This window comes from Molothrus ater, chromosome 8, assembly GCF_012460135.2.
Source record: "Molothrus ater isolate BHLD 08-10-18 breed brown headed cowbird chromosome 8, BPBGC_Mater_1.1, whole genome shotgun sequence".
Lineage (NCBI taxonomy): Eukaryota > Metazoa > Chordata > Aves > Passeriformes > Icteridae > Molothrus > Molothrus ater.
The window spans coordinates 6,518,318-6,531,664 of NC_050485.2; the positions used below are offsets into that span (position 1 = coordinate 6,518,318).

General features: G+C 41.8%; 1 protein-coding gene across 3 annotated transcripts in view; it reads right to left on the reverse strand.

Moving 5' to 3' along the window:
- ARID5B (AT-rich interaction domain 5B) overlaps nt 1–13,347 on the reverse strand; it is a 115,145-nt gene that overhangs the window by 10,687 nt on the left and 91,111 nt on the right. For all 3 annotated transcript variants that reach the window (XM_036385577.2, XM_036385578.2, XM_036385575.2), the window contains one exon: nt 10,045–10,142. In XM_036385577.2, coding sequence (XP_036241470.1) covers nt 10,045–10,142 — 98 coding nt within the window. The remainder of the gene's footprint in view (nt 1–10,044; nt 10,143–13,347) is intronic.

Here is a 13,347-nt window from a genome sequence, read left to right on the forward strand (position 1 = left end):
AGGATTTTCCCCTCCTCGTTTCAAAGGAGTGCCGGCCGAGGTGGCTTTGGGGGGCGGCTGGCGAGGAGCCGGGCAGGAACGCGGGCTGCGAGACCCCAGGGAGCAGCACCGAGCCCAGCAACAGCAGCAATTGCCTCTTCACGTAGAGATTTCCGTCGGTTGCAATTTTCACTGAATGTTTTTTCAGTTATCCTGTCATGGTACAACACAATTACCCACAGGATATGATCTTATCATTTGATTATTAGAAGTTTTTATAGCGCAGGAGTAATAAAGCTAATACAGCTCTCTCAACATGTAAGCAGCCGGCTCACATGCCATGAAAGCAGCCGGCTTAGCCAATTTAAGGTCAATATTGCCCAACACCGGAAGAATGCGATCTGCTGTTAGCCAAATAGTTTAGCAGAATGTGACATGTCTGAAACCAGCACAAGATATTTTTTTCTTGGTCAAATATTTGCAGTGCAGGTAAGATTTAATCAATCTTTGCACAAGGAGATGTAAAGACAACGTCCAAAAAACTGGATCCAGATACCTCAAATGTATCGCGTGTTGGAAACAACAATTATGTTTTCAGTCGCTTTGAACTGTGGCTGTACTTCCCGACAGGGGGGGAAGTATAAAAGTATTCATAAAAAAGGAAAAGAGGGGGAATATTTTGTGGTCTAAAGAATATTTACTTGTAAAGCCTGCGAGAAGACCAAATAAAAGGGTCTTTATCATGATCAAGATTCCAATATTAACATTAATAAAATGTATTATTTATAAGTCAATTAACATAAATAGAATATGTAAGCACTAGTGTATTAAAAAAATCTTTCCACAGGCAGCAGATTTTTAGCAGCATGAGGTTTTTTTTTTTTCCTGGAATAATACAAGAATAACATTTTCCAGCCAAGAGCAGAAACAGTAGGGGAGTCTTTGCTATCACAGGGCTTCTTATTAAATTCAGTCACTGTGAAAAGCCAGTCTTTTTCCTTTTTTTCTTTTTCTTTTTTTTTTTAAATAAAGACAACTTAAAATCAATACAAGTTAGATTAACAAATCAGTACTATACTAATCCTGATTTATTACAATCGGCAATATTAAGTTTAATCACGTATAAACTGCTATTAAAAAAAGATTTTCCTTTAGTAAGTCCTGAATTAAATAATGGTGCAGTGTACCGAGTTTTTAGATCTGCATCATCTGATATTATGAAAAATTCAATGTACTTCTCTGCAGCAGATGTCAGAGGTCAGCAAATCTATTACAGTAATGTAAGTAAGCTGGCTTTCTGCCAACCTTTTTTTAAAAAACACTGAAGCAGATAATTTTATATTTACAAATTCTAAAATCCTCCAGGGACTAAATCTCTTTCCCAACAAAAAGCAGAAACTTCATATTAGAGAAATGTATTTCACAGTATATCAAACATGTCTTCATCATTAGCATTTCATAAAAAGAAAAAAAAGCCCTTAATCTTTATTAGTCAACATTTTTTTTCCCAGCTACAGAACTAACAGTACAAGTTCTCATCTGAGCCAGTAACCACTACATGTATTGATTATGCAGAATGAATGACTTTTTTGGCCTGACTGCTTCACAGGACACATGAGAGCACATCTATTTATAGGCATGATAAAAAAAATAGTTACAATAATGCAAAGGATCTGACCAGCCCAGAAAGAGGAAGGAAATTAAATGTTAAGGCTGCCAGTTTCCTCTTTAATTCTCCCTACTGTGTATGGATATGACAGGGCTCTGGGCTGGGGAGGAACCATATGCCCAGGACACACAGGGTGATGGAGGGAAGGAGGCAACCCAGCACAACCCCTACAAATTTTTTTTTTTGTATCGCTGTTTCAGTGTTTATTTTTGTTTTCTTTCTGGCAGAATAAAATATTTCAGCATGTTGACATCAATGTACTTTCTCCAGGGATCCAAGCCCAAGACAAAATAGGATGCATTGGAGCCTCTCAGCCACAAGAATAATCTTGGAAGGCCTTAAAATATCAAAGTCCACTCCTTGGGAGATGTTGCCCCATTCGCACCCTTGGCCAGGTTAAGGAGGCTAATTGCAACAGAAATGAAAAATGATTTAAATTTGCTCCACCAAATGAATACAGCAACCAGTTAACCCATGGAACTCACTGCCAATGGATATCTTGGGGCCAAGGGATTAGTGAGATTATGCAAGGATTAGATGCTAATGTAAATCATGAGAACATTAAGCTGTTAGAGCTTCAAAAATGCTGAAAAGGGACAGGCAATAGGTCTCTTTAGTGGTAGGAATTTGGAAAATGCTTTCCTCCTGAGCACATAGGGCTATGGTGGCTCCAATTCCTTCCTCTGCAGGCACTACCAGAGCTGGGGGGCAAGACAACCGGTTTTTTCAGTCCAAGAGGGCACCCATCTGCTCTAGGATGTCCTCATAGCAGCTGGGCAGAGCTGCCCACAGCCCCTGCAGCCAGACGGTCTGAGTGCAGGGCTGGGACAGCCCCTGTGGTGAAAACGGGTCCCTATCAGTAACCTCAGTGAGAGAAACCTGATTCTTTTCCCCTAGAAAGTCAGTGGCAAAACATTCAGCTGTTCTAAGGGACCAACAGGAATGCCTGAGCTCTGATCCCAAGAGAAGTCTTGTCTTTTTTTACACTGCTGCTTTTCAAAAAATAAATCTTCGAGCACTGGTCCAGTGCGGGCAAGGGAAACAACAAGGGAAAACTTCAATGACAATCAGTTGGTGGGGATAGCCAGGAGCAGGAGGCAGCTCTCCTGGGCACCAGTGACACCTTCCCAGGAAAGAAGGGAGAGGACTAACCCAAACTTTAAGGTCTCAGCTTGTTTTCCAAAATGGGAATATAAAATACACTCAGGAAATGAAGCAGTGTGTTCCTGAAGTCTGCTTTCCCTGGATTGCATTGTACAATGCAGGGGTTATGAAAGCAAGCCTCACGTGCTTTTGTGCAGAACACAATAGCAACGGCTTTATTTGCATTTGTCTGAAGTACAAAACTGGCACGTATTATATCAGCAAAGACAAAATATGCTGGAGTTCAATTTTCTTTCCAAAGAACTTTCCTTCCTTAAAGAAATGGCTCTTTCATCCTTTCAACAACAACTTTCCTCACAGCCCACTGGGAGTGCTGGTGGGTAATGAGAATGGCTTACTGCTGAAAGGTGGGAACAGCGCTGCTCTAAGAGAATTCAAAGACACTTCGTTTTAAGTAAACTGGAAATTAGTGACATTACAAACACAGCTGCTGATTTAACTGCACAGCCCAGTGAGGCAAGCTCAGGCACTCCTGATCCTAGGGCTCAGCAGGGGGAGATGAACAACTCCAGTCTTCTGCCTTTGGCGCAGATTTACAGCATGGAAAAGAGTCAAAGCAAGGGTGGTGGACACAGAGCAACTTCCCCAGCTCTCTCTACCAAAACCACTACAAGGCTCTGTTTTGGCCATAGTCACCATTTCTGCATCTAAAGGCAGACATGCATTTTTTCTGGTAGGTCCATGGAGTCCCTGCAATGTTTGGTCCCTAGGCTCAGAACAAGCTTATAGATGCCATTTTGCATTGCCTGTGGGGTGCAGGTCTCCTGGCAGGACTCCAAAATCCTGCTGACCCTCCCTGGGAGCTCTGAATTACATCTATATTGCAGAAAGCTGAACAAACTATGGGCATTCTCTTTCATGTTAACAAAATTCTAAAGTACAAGGTGGAGATTCCCAGCATTGCTGGGCAGTCTGAGGGACAAGATCTTGGCGCTTACTCATCAGTGCTGCTCCTGCAAAAGAGAATGGCACACACCTCTCACTGTGCAGCACTCTCCTAGGGCTACTCAGCTCCCAGCAGGGAAAAGGGGCTTGTCCCCTGTGCTGAGTCTGTTCCTACTCCTGCATGTCAAGGAATGAGACTGCCATGGGTGACACTGACTCCAAGCTGGACTGCTGGCACCCCCAGGCTCTGGGCACTGCAGGGCCCCAGCACCCAGTCAGTGCCAAGGCACACGTGCATGGTGGGCATGCCTGGCAAGGGCCTCTCTGCTCAGGTGACAATGCACCCAGCAGCACTGGGCAGCACTCAGCGTGCCCCAATTCTGCTGGGACAAACTCCTGGGTGAAAGGAAGGATGGAGGTGGGAAAACAATTCCCCACCAGGAGAGAGATCATCTGCTTGCAGGCACTTAAAGGCACTGCCCGACTATCCATAACTTTGCACTCAAGGACTCCTGCTGACTCTAGCAATGGCCACTAAGTTGCTGAGGCTGAAACCCCAGAAATTTTGAAAAAAAAAAAAAAGCACGTTCTCAGATGTTTTAAAAGGACAGCTAGGGATCTGTTTTAATGGTAAACAATTACATTCCTCTGTCATCTGATACTTTTTAAATTTTGGGGAGGGGGGAAGCTTTCTGAATTTTCAATAGTTCCTTTGTTAAAGCATTTGTTACTCACATAATTGAAAAGATGCTTGTTCAGTGGTATGCTTGAGAGTACAGTTATTTAATCTTAATGATAAAGCCCTGAGGGCAGAAAATCATAAGTAGAAACCTCTTGTTATTTATCAAAAAGGAAAAAAAAAACCCAAACCAAAAACCTAGGAAAATAAAGAGAGAACTGAGACACCTCATCTATCTTCAGGCTTAAATTTGTGCTTGATGGAAAACTATGGAGACAATTTGCAACTTGTGAAGTTTTCTGGGAGTCTGGGACCAGCTGAAGTGTGAGGGGGGCAGGGAAGTGGGGTGAAGACAAAAATAAAACAAGGAGAGAAAACTGTTGCTTGGCAAGTTTTTTTTGAGTCAAACAAAGAGCTAGTTGTAGTTTACAGCATGACATAACATTTGATTAATTTTTGCCTGGGGATGTTTTCACACTTAACAGTGTAAATCAAAACCTTCTATTAATTACAATGTGTATAAAAAGATAACCATAAGCAATTTCATGCAGATGCTATACTAGCCCCCTACTTTTTGTTCCCTCTAACGACTGGCTGTTATTTCCTGCGAAATTCCACTGAAATGCTTACACGTTATGAAAGTTATCCAAACCCTTTAGAAAACCAAACAGCATTTGCATGGAACACAGGGCTCTCCTGCATATTGAATTACTGCACAATATCCTCAGGGTAGACAGACTTTATGGCTGTTAAAGGGAAACCATGTAAGGGACCTATTTTGACCTGCCTTGTGTTTGTGATCATATATAATTTTTATGTGAGAGATTTAGAAAGAAAAATGACAGAATGGGCTCTGAACTGTACAAGGCACTGCATCTCCTGAAGTTTAGTCCCCTGGTAGATGTGCAAGTACCCAGGGCCCAACTCACAGCCAGAATAAAACCCTCTACAGGTCAGTGTCCAAAGCGTGGGCACAGCCACCCCATTGTGAAGAAATAGAACCCATCTCACCTATCTGCTCCTCCTCAAGTTCCAGGTGGCTGTGTCTCTGCAGAATACTTTCCCACTCAGCTGCCTTAATTTACTGAGAGCACAAGGCCTAATAAATCCCTCTCCAGCTGTGTCTGCCCAGGACAGACTGGTTTTTGAAATGCTAGTAAGTTGTGAGGGCCAGCACAGGAGACATGCTGCTGAAGAGCGGGACTTGGGCCATGAGGTTCTCTGGGTCCATCCTTGCTGGAGATCCCAAGGGAACCCAGCCTCCTGCAGCACCGAAAGAGGCCAGGAAGCCACAGGTCTGTGGCACCATGCATCTGTCTGCCATGATGCTTCCCAACATGTCTGTCCACCAGAGAAGCCAAGGAGCGCTACTGCATGCCCTGCACAGCACAATCCCCCAGCTACTGCATGCCCTGCACAGCACAATCCCCCAGCTACTGCATGCCCTGCACAGCACAATCCCCCAGCTACTGCATGCCCTGCACAGCACAATCCCCCCAGGCTGTGTGTTTGTGCACAGCCTGTGCACGGGACTTGCTCTGGAGGAAACCAAGATGAATCGCAGCCAGACTTGGAGACAGAATAAGATCCCAACGGGTAATTACGAATATTTCTGTTTTGTTCAATGTATTTTATTGGGAACTTTTTATACCTTGCCAACAAGCAGGCTGGGTTTTTTGGTTTGGTTCTTTTTTTGGTGGGGAGAAGGGGGGAGCAGTGGTGTAGTGTTTACAAAAAATCCCTGACAACAACGTCATCAGCAGTGCAGAAACACAGCCTACTGCTCGTGCCAGAAAGTCAAAGCTGCCGATCATGTGTTTTGTGTAAAAGCGAAAAGAAACCTCAAACCCTGCATGTGAAAACCACATCTGCATTATTAGGGGAAGACAGCATGGGGCAGAGTGCTTCGCAGAAAAGGAGCCGTTTCTGAGGGTTTCTTGATAAGCGAGAGAGAGATGCAGGGTACTGACAAGAGCTGAGAGAGGTTCAAGGGAACGCTGTAGGCTGAATCAGCTCATACCAACCACACACCTCTGCCTTTCTGTGATCGTGAAAGATCATTAGAGGACACTAATGAAGACAGTAACGACCAAAACAACAACACCTTGTAAGCTCTGTACAGTCCAAGTCGTGCACAGAGCAACAGTCCCATGATGGGAAAACATTAATGCTTTTTATATTGGTAATCATCTGTAACATGAGCAATTAAGTACAGTACTAATGGACTATAGCCAAGAGCCTGGTACTAATATTAAAAACTGACAGAGATGAATAGGTTTGGAAGGAAAACTAGGCTGACAAAGACATTTTTATGAAGTGCTTGGGCCTATTTGGAATAACCCAATCAGAGGCAGGTCTAGACCAGCCATGCCTACAGTGACAGTAACGTATTCATTGGCATTATATGATGCCTGCTATGCTTTAAATAAAAACACTCATTGCTTCTACTCAGAAACCCGCACTTTCATTATTATACTCATTAATAAAACAGAAGTTGTCTAACTGATATATAATATAACACTTACTGAAACACTGGCAGCCTTGCCTTATTTTAAAATGAAAACAGTTACTGGAAACAGGAACTGTATTAATGATAAATGAATCAGCTGAAAATGCACACAAAACCTTTCTTTCCCTTTTACCAGGGAAACAAAGAAAACACCGCCCCAACTGAAGCAGTCTACCTACCTATAGCACACCAGCAGCTACCACCACAAACCCTGTTCCAAAACAGCAGGGAGCAGAGCAACGCATTCCCCAAAACCTTAAAATCTGGCTTTGTTCCAGCTTTTGCCATCCGCTGTACCATGAATCTGCAGCCACATGGTAGCTCTGCAGAGGTTATAAACACCTTTACAGAAAGCAGTATTTCTTCATTGGATTTGGTAGACAGAAAGACAATTTTGCCCTCTCCAGTGCTTGTATTTTGTGTTTGGGGTTTGTTGATTGGTTGGCTGTTGTTAATGGGTTTTTTTTTCCTCTCTCTCCCTTTTCAGCCTTTGAAATTGTGTGTGAAACTCCGCCTTGCAAAGGAGAACAGGAGAGGGCAGGAAGGAGGGATAGCAATGCCTGAATTGGGACATATGTACCATTCCACTCCACAGCATCCCAAGGATGTCACTGAAAGGTGGCTGCCACCTGAACAGCCTTGATATGCTAAAGCTGATGCAAGCAGCCAGTAACTCTTCTTGGGAGAGAGCTGGTTAACACAACATGGACGCCCTTGAGATCCAGTTGTAGAGATGAATGGCAAGGCTAAGTCAAACAGCAGCAGGGACAGTGAAGTCTGGGAACTGCCTGTTCTGCCTCCAGTAAGCAAGGAAGGGCCACTGGGATTCAGAAAGGAAAAATCAGGAGATTTACTCAGCATTTGCTTTCCAGATAATTCAATTTCCATTTTAGCTGTACAGTTTCAAGTTTGAAAATGTATGTGTGTCCTGAATCATGAGTGTGTGTATTCCTGCACTACAGTTCTAGTTTTAGATTAAATGTCATCTGAGCACTTTGCCTATAAATGAGCATTACATTTACAGGTGCTGTAGTTAGAATTACCAGCTGAAACAAACCATGACAATTTCATTTACTTTTTTTCAAGTCTGAGGCTTCATACAGCTTTCCTGTAGTGGAAAAAGAGCATCTAATACTAGAAAAGTAGAGACTGGATGAGTTACTGAGGTTTTTTGTATACGTGTTTTAGTTTTTCAGAACAGATTTACTGAAGAACATTTTAGGTAAGCTCAGGGCTAACCTGAAAGTCCTGAAAGATTTTTTGCTCCAAATGCCATCTTTTGATAGCCTGCCAGGGATGTGGAAAATTAGGTGCTGCCTCATATCAGACTTCATACAGAACTACATGATAGACTGGCATCCATGAACTCAGATTTGAGTTCTTCAGTGTATTAAGACCAATCTAACCATAAACTAGAAGACACTTTCCTCAGACCAGGTCAAGTCAAGCAGAACTGCTTTTGGGTAGCCTGGAAAGGCTTTTCAATTTGGAAGTCATCAGGACTGTTCAGGTTTTCCAGACAGCACAATGGGTTTTGTGGCACTTTAGAGCATATCCAAGTAACTGCTGAGTCAGTGACACACAAGTCTCTATGCAGGGGAGTGCAATGCAAAGCTTTTACATATAAAAAACACCCAAACCACTAGCACTGAACATTGTCAGGAAAGCAGAAGAGAGAGACAGGGGTTCATAGAGTATTTGTGAATGGCTCATTTAGTTTTCCACAACTACAAGAGATGTGCTCTCTCAGTGACTCCAGGGTTTCAGCAGGGCTCCCTCTGCAACCCAAACCCACAGAGATCTAATGCTCATGTGTGCCCGGGTCTCCTCTGTCAAATAACATCCCCCACAGAACATCTGGCAAGGGAAAAGCCACACTGCCAGTTGGAAACCCATCAGCTGGCTTGGGTGCAAGAGGAAGCTCTGAGACTCTCAGGACTCTAATGATGGGGGGTGGAAGAGCTGAATACCCACAATCTGATGAGTCAATAAAACAATCTTTAAGATTTGTCTGCAACATGAAGGCAGGGAAAAGCCCCGTCTGACATGCACAGCAACTCACTCACTTCACTCTGCTGCTTGGCTCAATCTCCAGAAAGCTTCTAACATTTATAATGGCAATCATTACACGCAACTCCTCTGTGAATCCAAGCCCTTCTGCTGGAGATGTCCCCTGTAAATGAGCATGATCAAATGCCCCACCCTCCATGAGGATGGCAGTATCTCTCTTTGAGAGGCTGACACATCAGGCACTAAGATAAGGAGAGAAACTGCCCATTGAACACAACTCTGCTGTGCCACCATCTGCATGGGCAAGTACAATCTCTTCCTAAGCCCAGCAAAGTGACTTGTTTATGTCAAGGACCAAAGGAACAAGAGACTGAATTTTACTTATCTGAGATGAAAATTGCTGAGTTTTAATCACATTTGCTTGTCTAAGAAGAAAAAGAAAAAAAACAGAAGAAAAGAAAAAAAAGATAAAAGAAAAAAGAAAATAAAAAGCCCCAACAGTTGTTTCTAAAAACCAAATCAAAACAACATTCCAGCTCCAGTATTTTATTCATGTGTTCTGGCTTCACAAGCCCTGGAAGTTATTATCTACATGGGAAGAATAAGAATTCAACAGTTCTGACCAGCAACAATGGCTGCAGAGAAAGAGTGTTTGGCAGCAGCTCGCAGGCAGGGAGGAGGGAAGGAATGCCATGAAGAAGAGGAATGCAACGCTCGGCATGACCTACAACACTAACAGCACCCTGCACTATGGGCCACCCCATTATTTTGATCAAAACCACAATCTGCTTAATTGGTGTTCCTAAAAAATGATAGAAGACAAGTGTTTTCATCAATTTGCTGCTGTTTCTTATTTTTGCTTGAGTATGTTTTCCTCAATTTTTCAGCTTCTTTAACTGGAAAGCTGTTGCAAAAATTAAGATCTATACCAAAGAAAAATCAGATGCTTTTTTTATTTTACTTAGTCACTGGAGACAGACAATCTGGTTTAAATCACAATGGATTATCTGACTAAACTGTTGGGGAACTATTTACTATATCTTTAAGACTACTCTCTCTCTTTTTCTCTAATTCCTTATAAAATGCTTTGAAGGCTTTCCAAATTAATTTTTTCATTATTAAACAAGCATTTCAGATTTGTTATCTTACCTTTCATAATGTCTGCGAGTACATGTAGCAGCACTTGTGCTTCCAGGGTTACCACCTAATTCATCATAAATATGTTTCCATTGTCGACGGGCTGTTATCTGTAAAAATGGCAATGGAAAATTTTATCTTGCATCTTTACAGATTCTACAGCATTTGACTTCACAACAACAAATGCACATATGACACTTTCAGAACAGCATGTACTACGAGCACTATAAAAGCCCCTACAGAATATATAGAGCACACAGAGCTTTGGGTGTATTTTTTTTTTGGTAAGTTAACACTATGTCTATTTTCTTTCTCTCTAAAATGGAGTGATCTGACTGATTCATTATCAAGTCACAAGCAATACAGACTCACAAAAGAATCTCAATCAATACAGGGTCATTAACTATCAGAAGTTATGCAGACAAATCCCACAGTGAATTATGAAAATGAAGCTCAAACCATATTCAGCACAAATAATGACTACATAGTTATTTTAACTGAATTAGAGAAAATAAATCTGCTGCAAAACCCAAATCCACCACAGAATTCTGTAAATCCACAAAACCATAGTCCGTAACTATATATGTTACGAGCTGTTTATTTTTATCCATTTATATCTGTAAATATACAGATCAAATAGTACTGAAATCTTAACGTACTCCAATGTTAATATTTGAGCTGTGTACTTTATTGGACCATGCTGATGAAAACAAACATCTTGTAACATATTGAATTGCATACCATGGTTCTGGGTTTTTTTGTACAGAAATTAGGATTATACAGAATAACAGATGGAAGACCTGGCAAAAGGATTGTTTCTGAATACCACTTCATTATTTTATATATTCTGCTATATTTAAAACAGGAAGAGAAACAGGAACAGGACAAGCACAACAGATCACCCTTGTTTGCCCGCAGCTCATAAAGAAAGCCAGTAGAAAACTGGTGGGGGCAATTTGGGGAGAATTTTGTCATTTGCTGTGGAATGCTGTGGATTTTAATATATTCAGCCCTGGAGGCTTCTTTGGAGTTACCCACAGAGCAGTCAATGGCATTTACTGAGGAGCTAAAGGCAGCAATCAGAAGAGAACAAATATTACAACTTGCAATCTGAAGCCTGTAATTTTAATCTAAACAAGAGAAGATAGCTACCATCATTAAATATTACAGGGTAAGAGATATTTCTGTTTCGCTCAATAGAAAGGGAAAATCCTTCCTTTGCAGAAATCATTCGCTAAAGCCAAAAGCATGGTTGGAGTCTTATCACTTGATAACATTACAATTTCTTCAAATTTATTGTTTGCAGAGTTTTTTTGCTGTTTTCTCCAGAAAACAGCAGTAGCTTTAACTCACTATTAGCACCTGAGCATAGTTTATGCCTAAACATACTTTGGAAAAAAAAAAAAAAGCTGTTTTATCTTAAACCTTATATAAAGCTAAATGAACTGACTTCATTCACTAATTTTATTTCCTGTCTTTATTATAAACCCAAAGACTACCAGCACAAGGATTCAAGCAATTCAAGGATAAATTCCACAGAAGTTAATTAAGTTATTTAAGCAAGTTATTTAAATACAAATCAAACACTTATCTGATTATAAGGTTCCTACTAAGTCTGTTTTTTTTCAGTTCTTATGCTGTCCCTTCCCCAGGCTACCCACACTTATTTATTACTACTGAAGTGCTTGAAGAACCAGAGTTCTAATGAGCCATAAAGAACATCACATCCTGAGAATATGAATGGATGCTCCTTATGCAACCCAAAAAGTCAAATGAGGGTTGGACCAGGTATCCTGTTGTGGAGGAATGCTTGGATGGGAAGCTACCTCTGGTCCTGCCTCCCACACTCCACCAGTCCTCAGGACACACAGGACAGAGGTGTGGCCAACCAGCCCTTGCCTTCTTGGAGCTCCCAAAAAATCACAGATCCCTTGAGGACTGCTGCAAGTAAACCTCTGGCAGGATTGCAGATGGGGGAATGAAGGTGCACAAAGCTGCTCTGGGGTCTCTGCTCTGGCCCTCTGACAAGCACAACCTGGCTGGGCTTGCAAGGCTGTCCAGGACCTGAAACCTTGACTAAGAACAGTGATGCTGAGCAGAAACTTTAAATGAAACCAAGGATTAGTTAGCAGGAGGACTACTCTAAGTCCCCCTTATAATCATCCTGATGTGACTGAGAAGCACAGTCTCCATTTTCAAAAGGAGAAATTTAGAGCCTTAGTCTCATTTATCATGAGCTGACTCAAGAGCTGATACTCAAGCTGGAACACTGGTAAACATAACTAAGGGAAAAGTGAATCCCTTTGAAGTCCACAGATCATTTTTTGTGTCTCTTTCTTCTAAGCTGCTTAGAATAACAGTATTTTCAGAAACATTTGCCCAGTTCTATCCAATTCTACATCTGCAATGGACCAGAGCTCCTTGGCAATTAACTGAGTTGTGCCCTCCCACAGAGGGAGTTTAAATTTGACATTCCCTGAAACAATTGTTATTCTAACAAAGCCTGGGGTTGAGTTTTCCCCTGCTCTGGAAAGTTTATTTTTTATGCTTAATAAACTTCAAAGGACTAAAGGAACTGATTAATTACACCCTTAAACAATCTGAACAAAATGCTTCACTGAGGAAAGTGCACTCTTGTCATGCAGGGCAGGACTGCTCAAGCTGGATGTTCCTACTGACCATGTGCAAACTGAGGGCCTTTCTCATACAAGTTCTTCCCAGTTCAAAATCCTTGTGCTGGGCCCATTGGAAGCCAGCACCTTTGAAAGCCTCTGTGAAATCTTCTCCAACCAAGAGAAATCCAAGTTAAGCAAAGAGACTGGCCTGTCTAGGGACATAAGAGCAGATCTGATCTGGTTTCTATTAGCACAGAATTATGCAGCGACTGGTAGTCAAAAAAAAAAAAACCCATATAAAAGCAATGATCTTATCTATTAAGATAGAAAGCTGTTTACAAACATGCTTTTAATGGTGTCTTCTGCTCTGAGAAATCTTAAGGTCTTCTGCACTGCAATCCTACCTCCCAGCTCCCTTCCTTGTGAAAGGCTTCTTGCTTATTTCCTGCTGCAAACATTATGGGAGATTTTCTGGTCATGGTACGTGATGTTCACAGCTCCCTTCAGAGCTCTGGGAATTAGTTCTGTATGTAACAAACCCAGTCAGCTTTGCATTCCACTGATATACCAGTTTCATCGGGCCTGCTCAGACACAGGACTCATGTATACGTCAATCACTAATTTTTAAAAATTAAAGCACTCCATTGTTGCTTCCAGGAGGCAGCAGCTAAATGGGATCCCACTGACCTTTGGCAAAATC